Raw genomic sequence first — 20,943 nt, forward strand, 5'->3', positions numbered from 1 at the left:
TTCACAATTGCCCACCGCGCTTGGAGCACACCAAATGTCCGCTCGACATCCTTCCTCGCCGACTCCTGCTTGTGCGCAAATAAAACCCTCTTCTCACCAATTGGGCAGTTGATCGTCTTCACAAAAACAGGCCACCGTGGGTAGATGCCATCGGCCAAGTAGTACCCCATGTGGTATTGGCGCCTGTTGGCAGTGAACTCGATGACCGGGCCGTTGCCGTTACATTACTCGGTGAAGAGGGTGGATGAGTTGAGGACGTTAATGTCGTTGTTCGACCAGGCTACGCCGAAGTAAGCATGCCAGATCCAGAGCCGATAGTCAACGACGGCTTCGAGGATCATCGTCGGGTGGCTGCCCTTGTAACCACTAGTGAATTGGCCTCTCCACGCCATCGGATAATTCTTCCACTGCCAGTGCATACAGTCGATGCTCCCTAGCATCCCAGGAAAGCCGTGCACCGTCTCGTGCATCTTCATCAGGTCCTAACAATCAGTGGCAGTCGGCTTGCGCAAATATGTGTCGCCGTAGGCCTCCACAACCCCCCTACAAAAGCTTTTCAGGCACTCGCGGCCTGTTGTTTCACCGACGTGGAGGTATTCGTCGAATATGTCCGCCGTAGTGCCGTAGGCCAACTGACGGATTGCAGCCGTGCACTTTTGCAATGGTGTAAGGCCGGGTTTGCCGATGCCGTCTTCCCGATACGTGAAGTATTCATCACGTGACGACAACGCCCGAACAATGCTGAGAAAAAGGTAACGCGACATTCTAAACCAGCGGCGGAAAATAGTCGGTCCCCACCGTGGTCGATCGGCAAAATAGTCTTCAACCAGACGTTGGTGAGCTGCCGCGTGGTCGCGTGGGACATACGTCCGACGTCGAATAGGCCTATGGACCTGCTCGGCCGCCACCGCCGCTGCCGCCACCGCCTCCGCCTCCTCGCGCTGCATTTCCTCAAAGCATTCCGCCATGGCCTCTTCAACGGCTGCATCTAAGGCTTCAGATGTCGAAGTACTTGACTCCGAGGAACTAGAACTATTGGTGTCATCGCTGTAGTTCATTTTGGTATGCGAGATTTGTAGATTCGTGAGAGATGAGCGAAATGAGAGAGGCAATATGTTCGTATGAAAAGTGAATGAGAAACGAGGTTTAAATAGAAAAATAAAAAACACGTGTCATCGTCCTCGACCATCGTCCGCCGATCCCACAGTGGGGCGGACGATAGGCCATCGTCCGCGCCATATGCCGCGGATGATGTATCGGGCGTGAGCATTGGGCGATCCATATGGCCGGCACCCACAATGGTGCCATCGTCCGCGCCCAAGGACGATGGACGCCATCGGGCGCCCCATTCTGGGTGCTCTTAAATGTTTTCAAATATATAAATGCAAACTAATTAAAAAACACCATGATTAAATGAAAAACGGCAAATACTACATTGATTAAAAAAAAGTTACACGGGTTAGAAATAGAAAAAATGTTATACTCTACAAAATTCCCAACTTCCATCGCAGCTCATCGATCAACCCCTGGAGGTATTCGGATCTAACCGGATCCGTACACTTCATGAGGGCGTTGTGCGTGTCCAACAACGTCTGCGCCATCGAGGGCCGTTGCCAACTCCGAGTAGGCAAGTGCCGTCGGGGTCGGGGTAGGGGTCGGGGTCGGGATCGGCGATGGGGAGGCGGCTTGCGAGGAGGATGTCGTCTTCGCCTTCCCCTTGTTCTTCGCAGCCTTGACACCTATGGGACGCCGGGAGGACATCGGTGTGGCGGAACTCTCTTCCTCCGTATACGTCCGGTTGAGGTCCGCCGGACGAGTTCCGCTTTCGCTGCTCGTGTAACCACCAGCGTCGGTGGTCTTCGTCCTCTTCGTCACACCGGTGTGCAGAATCACGCCTTGGAACTTCTGCGTGTCCCTCAAGAGCTCCCAGATGCTGAAATGCTTGAAGTCGCCGTACAGGGACTGGTACGACAACAACGCTCTATCGCGCACATTGCTCAAGCTCTCGCCGCTTCCATGCTCCCTCGAGCACTTCTCGTACTCTGCCGCGAACAGGTTGACTTGCTTCTTCACCTGATCCCAGTGCTTGCGGAGCTGCTCCCTATGGCGCTTATACGCGGTCGGCGGCTTCGCCTCATTGTAGCGCTCGGCGATGCGCTCCCAGTACGCGAGCTGCTTTTGGTTGTTAGCGAATATCGGATCCTCCGATATATTCATCCAACACCTCGCCAAGACGAGGGTTTCATCCGGTTGGTAGTTCGTACATCCGGGGGCGTACTCTTCATTCGTTGCCGGAGGTGGCAACTTGTACGCCCTGTACTTGGTCCACTTCTTTCTGGGGGGGGCAGCGGCGGAGGGGGCGGCAGCGCGACGGGAAGGGGCGGCAGGGCGAGTTGGAAACGGCTCCATGTCAGTGAGACCGTACGAATTCGTACTGAAATCGGGATCGTACTACGTGTTGGGGTCGAACGACTGATATTCGTCAGGTTGTGTACCCGGCCAACGTGTACCGTCTCCAAACATCGGGCTATTGGGACTTGAGTATTCACCGGAATTCATTTTATAGCGTAAGTTGAGAGTGGAAAACTGAATCGAAAGGTTACAAATGAAATGTGGGGTAGGGGTATACAATTTTATTTTATATAAACACAATTTTCGAATTTAAAAATAAAAAAAAATAAAAAACGCGTTGCATCGTCCGCGTCGCCCACAGTGGGCGGCCGATGACGCGGACGATGCCCTATCGTCTGCGCTTCGTCCGCGGACTAAGCTTAGGGTGAGGACGACGCATCATCCATCGTTCGTGTACCCACAGTGACAGACGATGGCGTGCCCGAGGCATCGAGCGGCCTATCGTCCGCACACTATGGATGCCCTAAGAAATTATTCTTCGCAGTAGTAGTATTTTATACTCGTCGAGACCTAAGAAAAGAAGTAAACCGGAAGTATTGCGAAATATTGGGAAGGGAAACAAAACGAGCGTATGAGATCTATTACAGTGCAAAGTTCAAATTTTAATTTTTTGGTTTTATTAAAAGCATCTATTTGTCTTTTTAAATTTAGATATGATGTTTTAGGTGATCCTCGTCGAAATTACTTTTTTTGCCTTTTTTTTAAAATTTTCATTTTATTCTCTCCTTCATTCCATCAAATCAAACAAATAAACAGAATATAATAAAATAAGATTCACATTTTATTTTTATTATTATATTCAATCATGACAAGAAACATCTTAAATGTTTATTTTATTTTCAAGGATATAAGAAAAAATTATACTTCCCTCGTCCTCTGTTTATTATTCATTTTTGTCATTTTCGTCTATCTCTTATTTATCATCAAACTCATATTTTATTATAAAATTAAATATAAATGAAATTTGTTTTCTGCTAGTTTTTTCAATCCACTTTTCTTTATATATGTTAAAACTTGTGTTGAAAAGAAGGTGAACAATAAATGGATGACGAAATTAAATAAATACATATCAATAATAACATATGTACCGATTAATTATTACGCTAATTTTCATTTATATATATTTCTGAGACAAACTTTAAAATTATCATGTTAAATGTTAATATACTGAAATACATCATCACCATTCAATTTGGTTGGTACATGGCCTATTTGTGAGACTCTAGTGACAGCGGGCTCATAAATTGGGGTCTGGTTGCCATTTTCAACATGTGTTATTGGGAAAAGAGGCTCGGTGCACCGTGCACCACTAGAGCAGGGGCGGATTTATGTGTATTATTTAATAATTTATTTAATAATTCATGATATTTTATAATTTATTTCTTCTAATTTCTCACTAAATGCCCCTCCTTAAATTCTTAAAATTCCTTTATATGTAAATTTGCCCCACTTGTTACAAATTCCTAGCTTCCCCCCTGCACTAGAGGGAGCAAAGCCATGCCTAATGGATAGTTTAAGTAGTATTAGTAGAAAATGAACTCCACATCATTAGTAGTACTCTATTCGTCCACGAAAAATAGGATATATTGTGAATGACACGGATTTTTGGTAAAGTAAGAGAGAATGGAAAAAAGTAAAAGAGAAGTAATGTTAGTGTGATTCATATTATTAGTAAGAAAGAAGGGAAAAAAGTAAGAGAGAAGTAGTGTTAGTGAAATGTGGTGTCCATATTATTAGTAAAAGAGAAGGGAAAAAAGTAAGAGAGAAGTAGGGTTAGTGGAATGTAGGGACCATATTATGAGTAAAAGAGAAATTGTTGAAAACTTTTCTTTTTTAAATGTGCACTATTTTTCATGGACAATCAAAATAACAAATGTGCTCTATTTTTCGTGGACAGAGAGTATAATATAATGGTACAATTTGCAATTAAAATGATGCGTACGTTAATGTGTTGTTTAACTATTATAAAAATTACAAAGTTTATACTTTTCAAGAACGGGCTAATAATAAAATAGTTCACACTTTTCAGGAAGGAGTGATTATATTTTAAAGTTTATGCACTGAGAATAAATATCAGATCAAAGGAGTACTATATATAAATGGGAACTTGATTTCTTGAATAAGCAACTCGATGATATACCTTACATTTTTAGAGCAATCCATCAAATAAATACCTTTGCTCGATTGTTACACAAATCCAACCTCGTATTCAGTCATCAGCATAATTTGTTCCCAAATACTATATAACAAATCAAGAATCAACTCCCCTATGTCAATAACCTCCATTCCAAAATCTGAAGTCCAGTCACATTTTACAGAGCAAGAGAGAATTAGACAAAACAAGAAAAAAAAAAACCTCTCTGCTTTCACTATAAAATTTGCCCCAATATCCCATCACAGTTGAATTAACAACAATGAATTTTCAAGCCAAGTTGTTCTCCCAAATCATGACAAGATCAGTTAATTGTGTTTGTACATTCAAATAAGAAATTCAAGAACATGCATATGTCAACTGTTAGAAAATACATATATAAAATGGACGAGATAACTCAGCTGGATCAGGAAGGATAGTGATAGTGAGGCCGATGAGATGCGCACGCTTTCACCTACTGCTGTTTTGGTTGCCTACTCGACGCATCTCCCCCTCCTGTCGGAGCGATTCTAGCAGGGGTCGACTTTTCAGCTTTCGAGAACTGAATCAAGACCTGCATGAGGATTGTCACGATAGCCAAACAAATTGCTGAAAAGGTGATGCCTTTCCACGACGAGAAGATTGAGGACCGCTGGAAAACTTTCCATGCTCCCAAAATGAGCAGTATGGCCCAAGAACAGACCACCTGTCATTGCAAGAGACGAGAACATGTTACATCTGCTCGATAGAGAGCGTGTGGAATAGAAGGAGATACTATCAAGTAATTACCAAAAGGGACTTCACTGGACGCCCAGTGTCTTGCCATCTTTCACCAAAGGAGCCCTCAGCTATGTGCTTGTCCAATAACTTATCCTGTTAAGAGGATCAGAATATGACATTGATCAATTTTCTCGATAAGGTCAAGACACTTAAGAAAATGGAAAATATCAAATAGCGATTTAGTAGAAGTGAAACACCTTGGCTACAAAGGCATCTCTACACCATTGAGCAACAGCTTCATCTGTTTCTGGCAAATCCTTCATCAAGTGTCGCTTGAGGTGCACATGAACCTTAATAATACCGTAATAACATAAATATTTGAAAAGCACAAAAATCGGGTTCAATTAAAATCCACCGAAGTAGTAGCAAGCTATGTATTCTGTAATTACTAGAAACACCATTTTTCACACTGAACCAGTAGTTGCATAAATCGGGTCAAAACCACATAATATTTCCAACCACAAATCAACAAGTTTTTGGTAATAAGATTTACAGGCTTACCACCGAAGATTGTCCTTTAAAAAGTCTGAGCATGGTTGGTTGTGGAGATGCTTTGGGAATAGCAACCGTCACGTCATATATAGCAGGAACAAATGAACGCATATGACTTACTGCTGTTACAAAACCCTGAAAGATGGCCAAAATGAAACAATGCTGAACATATGGGACTTTGAATAAAAAAGACAAAAACAGCAATGAAGTCAGAAAATCTCAAGATTCCGCTGCCTCCAGAAGTATCCACTGCTTAGTTAAATAGGAGTAACACTTGAAGTGAAGTAAGACACAGAAAGAAGGGGCACTAAATTTCAGAAAGAAGCCAGAAACTAATACCAAATTCAATGTTCCATAAAGTATGGATTATCTTAACTGATGCGGTCACATAAGTTTATGGTTTCGTCTAAATACTACTATCTGTTTCCCCAATATTCCAAACCTACTTGGAAACAAGAGCTATCCGTGATACATCAATCTTGAAAAGCAATGCTGAAATGAGAAAGTGAGCCACATTATTAAATTTACAAAAATGACCAAACTGGCCTAGATATTTAATGAGACGCATTTTGACAAACCATGAGAACTTCTAGAAAATGTGAAGCCTCCATTTCAGGAAATAATAAGTAACTAGAATCTCTGGAAATAACTTGGCTACAACGATAATTAGTTAAGAACAGTGTTGTTAGGGTCGCGGGGCGCACCGGGTCGATGAGGTGAAAATTCGGGTAGCGGGTGTCGACCAGTCGATGGGGTCGAGAGACCCACAAATCTAGGCTAATTTTTTTGCCTTTTAATATTAAATAGTAAAACAAATATATTGCTCTAATATTTATAATATATCAAATAATATAAATGTAGACGCAATTCATGTGAATAGAGATAAGTGGAAAATAGAAATGATCAAAATATCAAAACAATTCATAAAACACAATAAATAATTAAAACCATTGTCTGAAAATATCAAAACAAAGGAATATATGAAGGGTGGCAGCAAAAGATCTTTGAATTGTTTATTTGTTTAGGAGTGAAGATGCTGAATTCTAAAGTGTAGAAAGTAGGTTTGAAAAGTTTGATTTGGTGCATGCATATATGTAGAGAATTGTGATTGAGAGAGTCAGAAAACATGTGAGAGATTTGAGAAAATCATAGATAGCATGTGTTTAGGGAGACCCATCCGACACACTCGACCCAGCAGCGACCTTGTATCTCGATCAACCCACCCATGTTGGGGCGGTGATGGTCTCGACCCAGGCGACCCAAGCGACCCAAGCGACATTTTGACAACACTGGTTAAGAACTTAAAAGAAGATCAGTATAAAATTAGAAGAATTCAAGTTTCTGAGTTCTAAAATGTGAAATAAGCATGTTGGTTAGAATTAGGCTTAAGCATTGCAAAATGGAAATATAATGCATTAGAATTAGGCTTAAGCATTGCAAAATGGAAATATAATGCATCTTAAAAAAGGGTTGAGTTGTAACCTTAGTTCGAGGAATCAATACATTTTTTGGAACTGGCAGCCCTGTTGAGGTTGCGTATTCTTGAGCAGCTAAAAGTTTTGCCTGCGTGAAGCGAGTCCCCTCAACAAAGAGTGCCAGCCAAAATGGCAGAGGAAAATCCCTTAGCCGTTGAAGTCCTGACTGCAGCAAATGTTAACTACCATCAATTAGGCAATCAAGTAAGGTAGAAACAGAAGAGAAAGAAACAATACACACATATGAAAAAAGTAAAATGGAATAAGAATGATTGAAAATTCATTGCCAAATATTCAACCACTCAACAGTACCTTTAAGGTGCTTTCATCCTTTACCCAGCTTCTTTCAAGAAAGAGATATTCAGAGAACCACATAGACCATCCTATGACCTGCTCGGAAAAAAAATTACATTGTATATTTGAGCATGCCTTGTTGCCCGCTCCAAAGAAAAGGTCGAACAGAAAGGATACACGGAGCAAAATAGATAAACAAGAACTTCTTAATGGACACAGCAGGAAGATGGTTTTAGTCATATTTGACTGGCCACACTTGTTATGTGTCTTTCGACTATTACAGTACTACGAAAGAGAACATAATTTATTATCGGTGCAAATTCCAGCACTTCTTGTTGTAGTTTTTGGCCCTGAGTAATAAACTCCAGATATAGTGCCCGTACGACCTTCATCTCATATATTTTAGTTTTATTTATTTAAAGAAAGAGTCCTATTTACTTGCTGCCAGTCGTACTATGAAAAGTCTTTAGCTTTTTGCATGTAGAATCATTTCAACAATGAATAAACTTAATCAAAATAGTCTGTCATATGACTCTTATACAGTGTTATTAAAAGTGAGCCTGGGGCGCGTCCCAGGTGTGGGGCTGCTCGAAGCTCTGCTGTAATCGCCCCAACCACTGTGGGGCGAGCGACATTCATGGGGCGCCGGGGCGGCTGGGGCGAGAGAGGGGTGACGATGGGGTGATTTGGAATGAGAAGGGAAGAAGACGAACAATCTCCTTTATATTTAAATATAGACAACTTTTTAGGTAGTTTATAATAATTACTCTCATAGACATTCTCTTTCTCTGTCATAGGCACTCTCTTTTTAATTAATAATTCTTTTTTTTTCTCTTTCTCTCTAAGAGGGTCTCATTTACTAACTAAGTACATATGCACGCTCTCTCTCTGTCTCTCATAGATACTTTTCCATACGCTGCAGGCACTTTTACATGTACTTAAATAGAAAAATGCATTACCCACTATATTCATTATATTAGGAGCATCCACCTATGTATCTAAAGTACTCCGATTAAAAAAACACAGCAGTAATATTCAAAAAATGCAGTGGTGGATCAATACAAAAAATAATGCAGTGTGTTATGAAAATTTTGAACTATTAATGCACCCCGATTCGTGGTGGCGGTGGGGCACACGCCCCGTCCCCCCAGTGCACCCCGCACCCCTAACAACACTGCTCATATAATGATCAGAAGACACAAAACAGTATTGAAAACTAACTTCAAGTGAAAGCTATGGGATTAATGTCATAAGAAGGTTATCATTAGGCACTTACAGGAAGGAGCTTTGACGATTTCTTCATAACAGCCAGAGTGCTACCAAGGCAACCTGAACGCTGTCAAAAGATATCCAAATTTCGGTAACTAATAGCGCCGTAATAAAGATGACACCAGAGAGCCAGATGTGATCAAGCATATGTCAAAACTACCTAAAACTTTCTATGTTCAGCAATTAAATATGACACAAGAATGTTTCTTGAGGGTATTGTTATTCCAATAATAAAAAATGACTGTCTCAGAATCTATATATCTGATTCATGGCGCATGCACCGGAATAGGTAAATCCGTTAAAGCATCTCTTGTATGCATTATTATCTCCAACTAGGTGAAATCCTTGTTGCCACTCAATTTGAAAATCAAGTTGAGCCAAATACCAACTTCCAACAATGTACCTGTGCTAAATTAATCTATGATTATACTTTAATTGCTGATAATACAAAATGTATTCATTATATATGTGGATATGATGCATCAATTTCAAATAAGTGGGTCCATTTTTCTGCATTAAATAATTGTGATATTCATTATTCAATGCGCATGGGGAAAATAGACATAGTTCTCATACTGAATTGGCAGATGCATATAATCATTGTTTAGAAGGCAGATGGCAAACCTGAGCCAATACCCATCCAACAAGCCAATCAATGTCACTCCTGTGGTTACACATGACGAGTGCATGTTCTTTACCTGGAAATAACCAATATAACATGACATAAGTGACTCAAGGAATATCAAGGTATCCAGATTATCTACGAAGAACTAAGTGGGCTTACCCATTAACTTGAAGGTTTCAGAATCAGTGTAAAGTTCAATCTGAAACCAAATTAGCAAAGGGACGTGAGGCAGACAGGTGGTTCAAATGAAAACAAACAGCTTCAATGAACATTCATGAATATAACAAAAGCGTGCTAAAACAAAATATTTTGGACATTGAGATTTGGGTGGTATAGTGTAGGCAGAATCTGTAAGGCAAGAAAAACTTCCCATGTAAAGGATTAAAACTGGTTAGGATCATCACTATCACTAGCATAATTTTTATCTAAGAATCTCAAGAACGACATAACATGCTCAATGAGATTATATCCAACAAGTTAGACTCTAGAGAGCTCAATCTGTTGTTAGAGTATTGTTGGCTCAAAAGACTGTCTTCCATCGCCCCTAGCAACTACAAACTGTACTGAAGATTAACATCAAACTAGCAAGTAAACGCAGTAACACGACAACTCAATCAATAAGTTATGTCAACTGATATACACTTCCACTGCAGATAGCGACATATGCTGGAGCTAATAAGCTAAATTGAGGATTACTGGTAGGTTATATAGCCATTTCTACAGAGGATTTTCACCTTGAGACCAGCCCACCAATCGATCAGCCACACAAGCTCGAGCCATAATAGCTCTGCAACCTGCCGGTTTATCCTCCGGTAAGTGCTCTTCGAAATAGGCCTTATTAGCACATAGCACACTGCCTGGAAAAATAGACAGTGAAAGTAATTAAAAGAGGCAACACATCACTAAGGAAGATTTACTCAGCTTAGACAACAGTGAGCTAAAGGTAAATTTATAAAGCAAAAACAAATTGATTAAAGCAAGCAAAACTGCACAATCGTTGATTTATCTATCGCTGGCTGAAAACTGCAACAAATAAAACCAGCTCAAAACTGCACAAAACTCAATTTCGATTTGGCTCAAAAGTGTTGTAAACTAAAAAATCCCAAACAAGCAAACCCTCAATCAATCATATTCATACAAAGTTGAAACTGTGAGGCACCTGGATTAGGTTAACGGCGAGTCCAGAACAGAAGAATAGAACGCCCAACGGCAAAACAACAATGGCAGCTGGGACAGCCATAAACGAGAATCAGAAGCCTCTCTCTCCGATTAGAAGCAGGATTTCATTTCATCAGAAAACTGTGTAAAATTAAATCCGTGTGTATGCTGATAAATGCCTTCTCGTTTGGAGGGGTATTTTCATACGTATATCTCGTAGGGAAAAAAATTATTCATCATATCCAAATATAAATAAGTAGAAGTTGGGATGTATTAATATGATAATTCTTTTTAATTGTAAAATCATTCGCGGTTAGATTTGAAGCTAGTTTGATACTCAAACTGTTATGTGCCAGTCCATTTTATTTAAATTGGAACGTGTCGAAGGGCAAAATCGACATTCTCTATTTGTAGTATGTTATCATATTGCAGTGTTGCTCTATGAATATTGCAGTGTTACGTTCCTGCATTATTCGTAATAGTTTTTTTTATCTTACCAAATTGCAATATTACTCTATGAATATTACAATGTTACCAAGTAGTATTTGCAGTTTACATACTCCCGATATAGTTTATTCAAATGATTGCAGATTTGTTCTCGCAGTATTGTTGGTTTAGCTTTGTGGTCTGCATGTCTCAGTCACGTCTCAGTATTGCTGATATAATTTAAAAATATGAATTATATTTGTAACGATATAAAATGATTGAATATTTTTAAATAGGTGTTTTAGTCCTAAAATGATATAAAATATTTAAATTAAAAGTATTTAATTAGTTTAAAGTATTTGTCCTTAATTTATATTATGAATGTGAATTCGGTGTATGTATAAAATACTAAAACAAAAAAGAAGAAAAGAAAGAAAAAAGAGGAAGTAGAAACTAAGAAGAAAAATGAGATGAAATGAATAAAAAGAAATTACAAAGCAAGTTCTGGTATTACTTAATTGAAATTTCCTATCCTCTATGACTCAAAAATCACATATTTGGTATATAGGGTTATTTTTGTATTGAGATACCAAAAATAATAGTATAAAATAAAAAATTAGATATTATTTTTGTGCGAAAGTGGAATATGAGGTCGTATTTGTAGTTCAATTCTTCTTTATTTATAAAATTTGAGAAAAGGAAATAAATTAAATCCAAAATAAATATATATTAATTCATACTAAAATTGGTTTTGGAGACCATTTGAATTTAAATAATTATCCTAGTAAGGGGTGTGATCAATTGCTAACTCACCCCTTAGTTGCTAATTACAATTAATTTAAGACCATAGAAATTAAGGGATTTAATGATTTATAATTTGTCATGTGTAATTTCGTTGTTCATATTTTTAATATTAAAAAATAAAATTAACTATCACATTTAGAGTTTTGAGTCTCAATGTCAATATAGTGTAGGGTAGTGATATAGAGACACAATGTCTCCATGGCATAATGTCCCTATGTCACTTTGCAATAAACATAATTTCAATATGGACAAATATACCCTTATTTTACATAAAACAATATATATATATATATATATATATATATATATATATATATATATATACCTATATAGGGTCTTCATCTATCAAAATACGCCCTTAAGTACAAAAATACAGACCAAATCTGGAACGGAGGATCTGATTTTGAACGGCCACGATTTAGTCTTGTCAACCATTTTGTTAGGTCATAATAATAACGAATTGAGGCATAAAAGGGTAATATGGGAACTAAAAAAAATATAAACTGACGTTCCGTTTTTTCTTCGCGGAAATCATGGGATCATTACTCCACACTCCATTAACCTGATTGTTTGGTTCCCCCCCCATTCAATTCGTCTCTCCCCCCAACATATCTACCTCACCCCAAAAAACCCTAATCCATAAATCACCCACTACTTCTGGAAATTCTGAATCGGCACAACAATTATAAGCTACAACCACTTCTCGTTCGAGCGAAGATTCGTCGGATACTTCACCTAAATCGGCCATCCACAAGAAGCGTTCCAGCCCAGAAAATCTATCCCGATTCCAGCAAGCAACGAACAAGAAAAACCAACAATCAACTACGATAATGGTGAATACTCGAGCATCTGGATCTTCAACAAATGACGGAAAAGGTTAGATGTTTGTAGTATCCCATGACCTACACCCCTTTCAAATACTTCAAAACTATAACGTCTTTTATTTTGTTAACCCAGTGTATCATAGGAGAAACACTAAAAACAAGCCACCGCGGATCCCTAAAGCTCATACGGGTATATTGCTTACACCTTCTAGTTTTTTTAAGGAGGTACTACTATATCGATTTTGGAAGCTAGTATGTAATTGTGATTTTTTTTCATAAGGAAAAGGCCATTCTGCATCCAAACCAACAACAGAAGCTACCGATGGTATGCATGACATAAATCCATGTTATTATGCTTAATATGTTTCATTCTTGTACCGCTGCTCTTTAAAAAAAGGCAAAATAAGAGTGACATAACAGGAAAAAAATTCTTGACTAACAGGCATATTTATGTACATTTCAGTGGCGTTTATTTGCTTAGACACCTTGAAGTCTACATGGGTGAGAGAGAGGGACAATGGAATTATGGACTAACGAAAAAAATAAAGGTGTGCTACAGTATTTAAGAGCTAGATACAACCGTGTGTTGATGTTGGCAGGAAATAATCACAGTGCGTTACTGAATAAAGAGGCGGCATATAAACATTATGCAAAGGAAAACAAGAAAACCAAGATCAACGTAGAACACATGATAGCAAACTATAAATCTCTCCAAATGTTTATTGGGTAGTTTAAATAAGTGGATCATTTTGTTCGTTTCTTTAGTGACAGTGTTACCCTTGATTTTGAATTGCGTTTTACACGGCTCATGGATAGCAAACACAACCGTAAACTGTTTCATCTATAATTTAGGAAAAAAATTCATTGCAATGCCATCTGATTGCTTTCCTATTGGATGTGTTATACGAAAACTGATGCTGTAAACAGTACTCCGTATATTGTGTCATAATAAAGTGCATATGTAGGTCATAGAATTGTTAGTATACTATGTGTCAAGTTATACAACCCCAGAAAGCATTACCTAACACTATTGGGACACAAACGAACAAACTGATAAGAAGTACGTTCGACGCAAAATCTTTAGTTGTTTAACAAATTCATAAAACAAAAACCGCATTTTTACTCATGGCATAACCATACTAAAAACGCATTTACAATTCAAGCACGACAAAAAAAAATTATTAAAAAATATAGACATATCTTTGGGTCATACTAATTAATGTTATGTGTCATAATAAAAAATATGGTAAAATAGGGTCAAAATATAATTACATTCAAGTCATAACACATGGATTATGTTTTATACCACAAAAATTTAATTTATTCTAATATGTCATAATAGATGAAAATATAGGTCATGATCATATAACAGTAACATTAGACAAAATAATCCAAAATTTCATCCATAACATATACCTATTGCCAAAGAGAAAGCCACACGAATTGAAGACTGAACTTCATTAATTTCTACATACGTAACTTTGCAAACGAAGTGTTCACCATAAATGAATTAAATGAACATTACTTTAAAAAACTAAAAAAATTGTATCAAACATCAGAATTTCTTCTGGACCGCATCTTTTCTTTCTCTTTAAATTTGTCGCAATTCCTTGAATCGTGGTGACCCCACTCCTGACATTTCTTGCATTGACGCATAAGCTTGTTCTTAAGCTTCAAAGCCTTCTCGACTCTTGAAGGGAGTCTACTACCACATCCCTTGGTGCTGACGACTTCAGGTGGTTGTACATCCACTTCCTGGGGTGTCTCAGCCCCATAAAATTCCTCCATTATTTTCTTCTTCTGTGCAGTAGACGTTACAACCCCGTCGGCAAAAATTTGTTGTCGAGCTTCATGCACTATCGATGTCAGCTCATGGATTTGATCAATATCAACAGACACCGCCTGGTAAAGACCCAACATCTCTCCCAATAAAATTGCTTGAGCCTTCTTCTTCTCATCAACATAAACATGCGTTGCTACATCTGAGTTTTGGACTCCATGAACAGCTTTAAGCAGAGAAGATTTCAACCATCGACCTCCAATCAGATACTCAGGAATCAATGGGAATTTTTTGTTCTTCAACACAAGGAAGATGTGGTAGCATACAAGAGCAGTCCTCGAAAACATCTTACAACCACATACACAAATAGAATCCTCCACAGATAATGTGACCGACCATGTGTTTGGAAAAGATCTAAAACCTTATAAACCTCTGGACTTGAATCATTAGATATCGATACCAGACTGCAGTGGTTATAAGCCTCCATAATCTGTTCTTGAATTTCCTTGAACGCACCATCAGTAAATATTGTGGATGCATGCTTCTCACTAGACCATTCTGTCTTCATCTTTGCAGTGGTATTATAATCCATATAATCCAGCTTTGCAGAGTAGTTTCTTTGGGCATCAACTGCATTATTGAAATTCATTAAAAAAACAACAAGGTTCGCCCTGGACTGAGTGTACCTCTTGAAAAAGCTATTCTGCGACTCCGAAACAGATGTCGTCTTTATCAACGAACTATTTGGAAAGTCCCTAAAGTAGGCTGGAACCCAATACCTTCTTGATTCGAACATAGAAACAAACCATTCAGAGCCAACAAGATCATAAGTCTCCATCACATTCTTCCACTTGTCTTCAAACTCAGTGGGTTCAATCAACTCAGACCAAACGCATAAATTCAAATCCTTTTTAAAATTAGTATTTCCAAGAAGTGACTTAGGAACCTTTTCAGCTACCTTTGCCATGATGTGCCACATACACCATCTGTGACGTGTATTCACAAGAACTTTTTCAACAGCTACTTTCATGCCCAAGTCTTGATCAGTAATTATCAACTTGGGATGTATGCCCTTGCATTTCACAAACTGCTTAAAAAGCCAAGAGAACGAATCCGCGCTCTCACTACAAAGCAAACCAGCTCCAAAGGACACTGCACGGCCATGGTTGTCCTTACTAGTAAACGGAGCGAAAATGTCACGACCGCATTTTCTAAGGATAGAAAACACGGTTGATCGCGACTAGGGGAGGGTTAAAGAAGCGGGGAAAGAAATAAGGGGAAAATAAAATCAAGCATTGGTTGCGATACATGACTAATCAAGTGCTGATACATAGAAGAAAAGATATTCGATCATGAAAACTCGAGTAATTGTTTGTAAAGAAATTTCAAAATATCAGAGTTTTGCACAAAATAGACTTGAGTCTTTTAAGATGCACAACGGAAACAAATGAACGTGGTTCCATGTATGAAGACATGAACCTCCGAGAGTCAAAATCTAACTGAATTAAATGTCTTGTTTCAATAGCACTTCCTCCACCACTTCGCTGCTCAACCTGCACATTTAGAAATATATGCAGGGCTGAGTACAAAAGTACTCAGTGAACACATTGCCGAAAATTACACATATACAATTGAAAATATTGTCAAGCCATCATCACAGTAACACTCGGGGGTGTTATTGAAAAGACCCGAGCTTACTAAAAATATCACATTGGGTTGCAACCCCTTTTTCCGTTACTTAGCCATATCTGATCACATTGTGTCGTCAAGATGGTGTTCTCGCACGGTCACTTTCTCTGCCCATCATGTCAGAGGTATTCTTGTGTCGGGAAGGTGGCCACCTTCCACGGTCACCTGCTCTGCCCAACATGTCAGAGGTAGCTTGTGTACACTAGTCCGAGCGGGGACACCACCCTCACTGGGACCCGAATTCGACTTATATCATCATTCATAATTCACTTGGCCGTAGCCAACAGATAGGCATCATACACAAAACATTTATGGCAAGACAACATCTTTAAAAATCATGATCATGTGTTCGTGTTTTCGTAACAAACGATTTGTATTTTTAGTATAGAAAAGCTCACCTTGATCATTTAGATTCCTTAACTTGAATCTTTCGTTCCGACTTTACTTGCGAAAGCACCCTTTTTAAAAAAATCACAGTATAATAATACATTAATTAGACTCAAGGACAAAACTACTTAAATTAGAATGCATGCACCCTCATTAAAGTCTTTTATCTCGTTTCTCGATTTTCGGGTATTTTTTATTATTCGGCGGCCGCCCAAGGCGTCGCGTGCGACGCCGGTCGGCCGCTTACGCTTATAACTCCTTCGTTGGCTTCTCGCATTTTCCATCTTGATATCGAAATAAAATCCCCAAAATTATAAAAGTGCATAATTAAATTATCGCAACCATTTCCCCTCGAAAAAAAAATTTATTTCGGACTTGGGATAAATTATTCATACTTCAAAAATTATTCCGGAATTTAATTAAATATTCCTCACCATTAAATTTATTCATCGGCCCAAGGATTTAAATTAATCTGGCCCAAGTAAATTTTATTCCCAGCCCAACTAATTCTTGGCCACCTCTTTTTTTTTTTTTTAAATATTTACTGCAGCCCAACTTACTAAAAGGAGTTGGGCTCGGATTTTATTAATTCTATCATCCTCTTAGCCCAAATAACCAAAGTGCAGCCCAAAAGCAATTGATAATTAAACACTAAGCTATGTATATACATACTCCCAATTCATCTTCCTCCCCATTTCACCATAACCTAAAATGAGAGCAACTCCTCCCTTTTCAATTGCTGCCACCGTCGCCGCCATCCTCAGCGCCACCGTCCACTGTCGCCACCTCCGACGGCGCTCTCTCTCCATCCGTCTCTCCCCTCTCTTTTCTTCCTCCCTCTACTCTCTCTCTCTTCTCTCTCTCGGCCACGCTCACACCACTGCAGCCGCCGCTGCTGTACGCGCGGCAGCTCTCCGTTGCGACCCTCCACCTCTTTCCTCTCCCCCGGATCCGCCGCACCGCCGCCGCCGCTGCGGATCCACCTCCGTCGCGGATCCGCCTCCGCCGCCGTCGCCGAGAACCTCCCCCAACCGCCGACGCCGATTTTCGATAGGTAGTAGGGTGGTCGGAATTCGTTCATCCATTTCCTCTCTTTTCTTTTATTTAAACCCCAAAGATTTTTATATTAAACTTGATTAGTTCAACTTTTCAGATTTTAACAGGAATGAAAACAGACATACGTGTTTTTGGAGCGTGGGCTGTTATCGTCGGCGACGGAGTGCCGAGCTCGCTGCCGGATCCGGCAGATTCATAGAGATAAGTTTTTCTCCTTCTTTCTAGTTATTAAGGCAGTAGGGTTCTATTTGGTTTCTATTTCCTGAATTTGGTGAATTATGAGTATAAGCCTTGCTATATGGATGAGTTAATGGTGAAATACAGTATGTTGTTAAACTTGTGGGGGCAGATTCTATTTCCAAATACATATATGCATGCTTGTACATATATGAATGAAAGGAAATGTTTGTTGTTTACCTTTTTTATGTGGAAATTAAAGTGTTGGGCTGTAGTGTTGAGTCTACAATTGTGTGCAATCTCCCTCCTCCGACTCCTCTGTCCTTTGTTGTGTTGGTGTGGGCAGATAATTAGATGGTGGCGTGGGTGAGTGGCATAAATGATTTGTATATATTTACATATACTTAAGAGATATGGCAAGTGGGGCATGTATATGTATCTTCCAGCAGAAGGAAGATGGCTAGTGGGAAGGATATCTATCAAAATATTCTGTCAGAGGATAATGATTGTTTTTCTTGTAACCATTAATGCAGCATTAATTGCTGCTTAAAAAAAACGATTCTATGTATCTGCCCTCTCTCTCATTTTTATTTTATTTTATTTTATTTGTGTATTAAAGTAATTATTTAAGTATTTATTCACTTGTTCATTTAATTTGGTGTAGGTATGATCGGTTCAAGTTTGTGGTTGTCCGCATTGAAGTTCCCGATTTTTACTAGAACGCAGGATGTATAGATTAAATTTTGTTGGACTTTTGTTGGATGTATCGGACATCAAAATTTTGATTTTGGGATATTATTTATTTATTTATTTATTTAAATTTATTATATTCATATAGGTGTATTATATATTTGCGTGTTTTATTTACTTGCCTAACGTCAAAACAAACAACAACAAAAATCTATCGTAGCTCGGAGTTAAACGCATAAAAGTTACTTATATAGATAATCAAGATAATAATATAGTTTATAATAATATCGGCTTAGCGGCCGCCGAATAATCGAAAAAACCCGAAAATCGAGAAACGAGATAAAAGACTTTAATGAGGGTGCATGCATTCTAATTTAAGTAGTTTTGTCATTGAGTCTAATTAATGTATTATTATACTGTGATTTGTTTTAAAAGGGTGCTTTCGCAAGTAAAGTCGGAACGAAAGATTCAAGTTAAGGAATCTAAACGATCAAGGTGAGCTTTCCTATACTAAAAATACAAATCGTTTGTTACGAAAACACGAACACATGTTCGTGATTTTTAAAGATGTTGTCTTGCCATAAATGTTTTGTGTATGATGCATATCTGTTGGCTACGGCCAAGTGAATTATGAATGATGATATAAGTCGAATTCGGGTCCCAGTGAGGGTGGTGTCCCCGCTCAGACTAGTGTACACAAGCTACCTCTGACATGTTGGGCAGAGCAGGTGACCGTGGAAGGTGGCCACCTTCCCGGCACAAGAATACCTCTGACATGATGGGCAGAGAAGGTGACCGTGCGAGAACACCATCTCGACGGCACAATGTGATCAGATATGGCTAAGTAACGGAAAAAGGGGTTGCAACCCAATGTGATATTTTTAGTAAGCTCGGGTCTTTTCAATAACACCCCCGAGTGTTACTGTGATGATGGCTTGACAATATTTTCAATTGTATATGTGTAATTTTCGGCAATGTGTTCACTGAGTACTTTTGTACTCAGCCCTGCATATATTTCTAAATGTGCAGGTTGAGCAGCGAAGTGGTGGAGGAAGTGCTATTGAGACAAGACATTTATTTCAGTCAGATTTTGACTCTCGGAGGTTCATGTCTTCATACATGGAACCGCGTTCATTTGTTTCCGTTGTGCATCTTAAAAGACTCAAGTCTATTTTGTGCAAAACTCTGATATTTTGAAATTTCTTTACAAACAATTACTCGAGTTTTCATGATCAAATATCTTTTCTTTTATGTATCAGCACTTGATTAGTCATGTATCGCAACCAATGCTTGATTTTATTTTCCCTTTATTTCTTTCCCCGCTTCTTTAACCCTCCCCTAGTCGCGATCAACCGTGTTTTCTATCCTTAGAAAATGCGGTCGTGACAGAAAATCATTGAGTACCTTCGAGGAAATAAATATAGTATTAAAAGATTTACACGTGCATACTGATATATCAAATAATATGTCATAATAAACCAAAGTAGTAGCATAACAGATACATGCATCAATTTTAATAAAAAAAACTTTTACCTGTTAGTTGAGTACGTAGTATCGAATGAAACGATGTCACCAAATTGCAAGAAATTCATCTTGGCAATAGGATCACACCAAAACAAATGAATCAAACGACTCCGGGAATCAACTTCATACTCGTACGTGAAGGCATCACAATTTTCCTTTTTCTTCTTCAACTCATCTATTATCATTTGGGCGTCACATCCTTCAGCGTATCTTCTGATATCCCGTGTATAGTTGCAAATGTCCAACACAGTACACCCAACAGACTCATAACCGCCCATCAATTCAGTCAGCAGCTTGAAAGTTAAAGATGGCCCGATATTAGCACCAGCACAATCTGAAATAAATTTTTGATGAACTGGTTCAAGTTGACGATTTAGCCTCATGAACTTGTGGTGTTGTACCGCAACCATGGGATGGTTGTGTTCTTCGTTAAAGTGTTGAATTACGTAACCACGATCTGAATCAAATTTGAAGGCAACAGAAGCATTACATCCATATTTTTTGGATTTGCGTCGTCGTTTGGGTTGTTGATCGTTAAACTTCTGTTCACCCTCTCTGTTACACACCACGTAAAACCATATGGTGATATCATCAACCTTCTTTGACCCGTTCTTCCTTGTATCAAATCCGACACGTCGCCCATAGTTCTCGTAAAACTCAATTGCGTTGTCCAATGTAGGGAAGCTACGACCAACAAATGGTTTAAGTTCTATTGGGCATTCTGGTATATTTAAATCTGAACTAATTCAAAATTAGAAAAGACCAAAAAAAAAAAAATAAATTAAATACAATATTCCATCTACTGGAAGTAGTATGCTTATAGGTAACAATAGGATGAAATCGCTTCATAAGTGATACCACTATCCAAAAAATAATAAATTAAAAATAATATTCCATCTACTGGAAGTAGTATGCTTATAGGTCATAATAGGATGAAATCACTTTGATAA

The 20,943-nt window shown here is 38.7% G+C and overlaps 2 protein-coding genes across 2 annotated transcripts; both read right to left on the bottom strand.

Annotated features, from left to right (window-relative positions):
- Positions 1 to 4,680: 4,680 nt before the first annotated feature.
- Positions 4,681 to 10,866, bottom strand: LOC121770614 (1-acyl-sn-glycerol-3-phosphate acyltransferase 2-like). The gene is made up of 11 exons (XM_042167368.1): positions 10,638 to 10,866; positions 10,213 to 10,335; positions 9,638 to 9,677; positions 9,478 to 9,551; positions 8,861 to 8,920; positions 7,603 to 7,680; positions 7,298 to 7,456; positions 5,825 to 5,950; positions 5,521 to 5,613; positions 5,333 to 5,416; positions 4,681 to 5,249 (listed from the first exon to the last, which is right to left on the bottom strand). The coding sequence occupies exons 1-11, from the start codon at positions 10,716 to 10,718 to the stop codon at positions 5,019 to 5,021; spliced, it is 1,149 nt and encodes a 382-aa protein (XP_042023302.1). The 5' UTR covers positions 10,719 to 10,866; the 3' UTR covers positions 4,681 to 5,018.
- A 3,372-nt stretch (positions 10,867 to 14,238) lies between these two features.
- On the bottom strand, positions 14,239 to 20,376 carry LOC121770293 (protein FAR1-RELATED SEQUENCE 5-like). The gene is made up of 3 exons (XM_042167046.1): positions 20,003 to 20,376; positions 14,901 to 15,645; positions 14,239 to 14,817 (listed from the first exon to the last, which is right to left on the bottom strand). The coding sequence occupies exons 1-3, from the start codon at positions 20,374 to 20,376 to the stop codon at positions 14,239 to 14,241; spliced, it is 1,698 nt and encodes a 565-aa protein (XP_042022980.1).
- Positions 20,377 to 20,943: the final 567 nt, after the last annotated feature.

The sequence above is a fragment of the Salvia splendens genome, chromosome 16, assembly GCF_004379255.2.
Source record: "Salvia splendens isolate huo1 chromosome 16, SspV2, whole genome shotgun sequence".
NCBI lineage: Eukaryota > Viridiplantae > Streptophyta > Magnoliopsida > Lamiales > Lamiaceae > Salvia > Salvia splendens.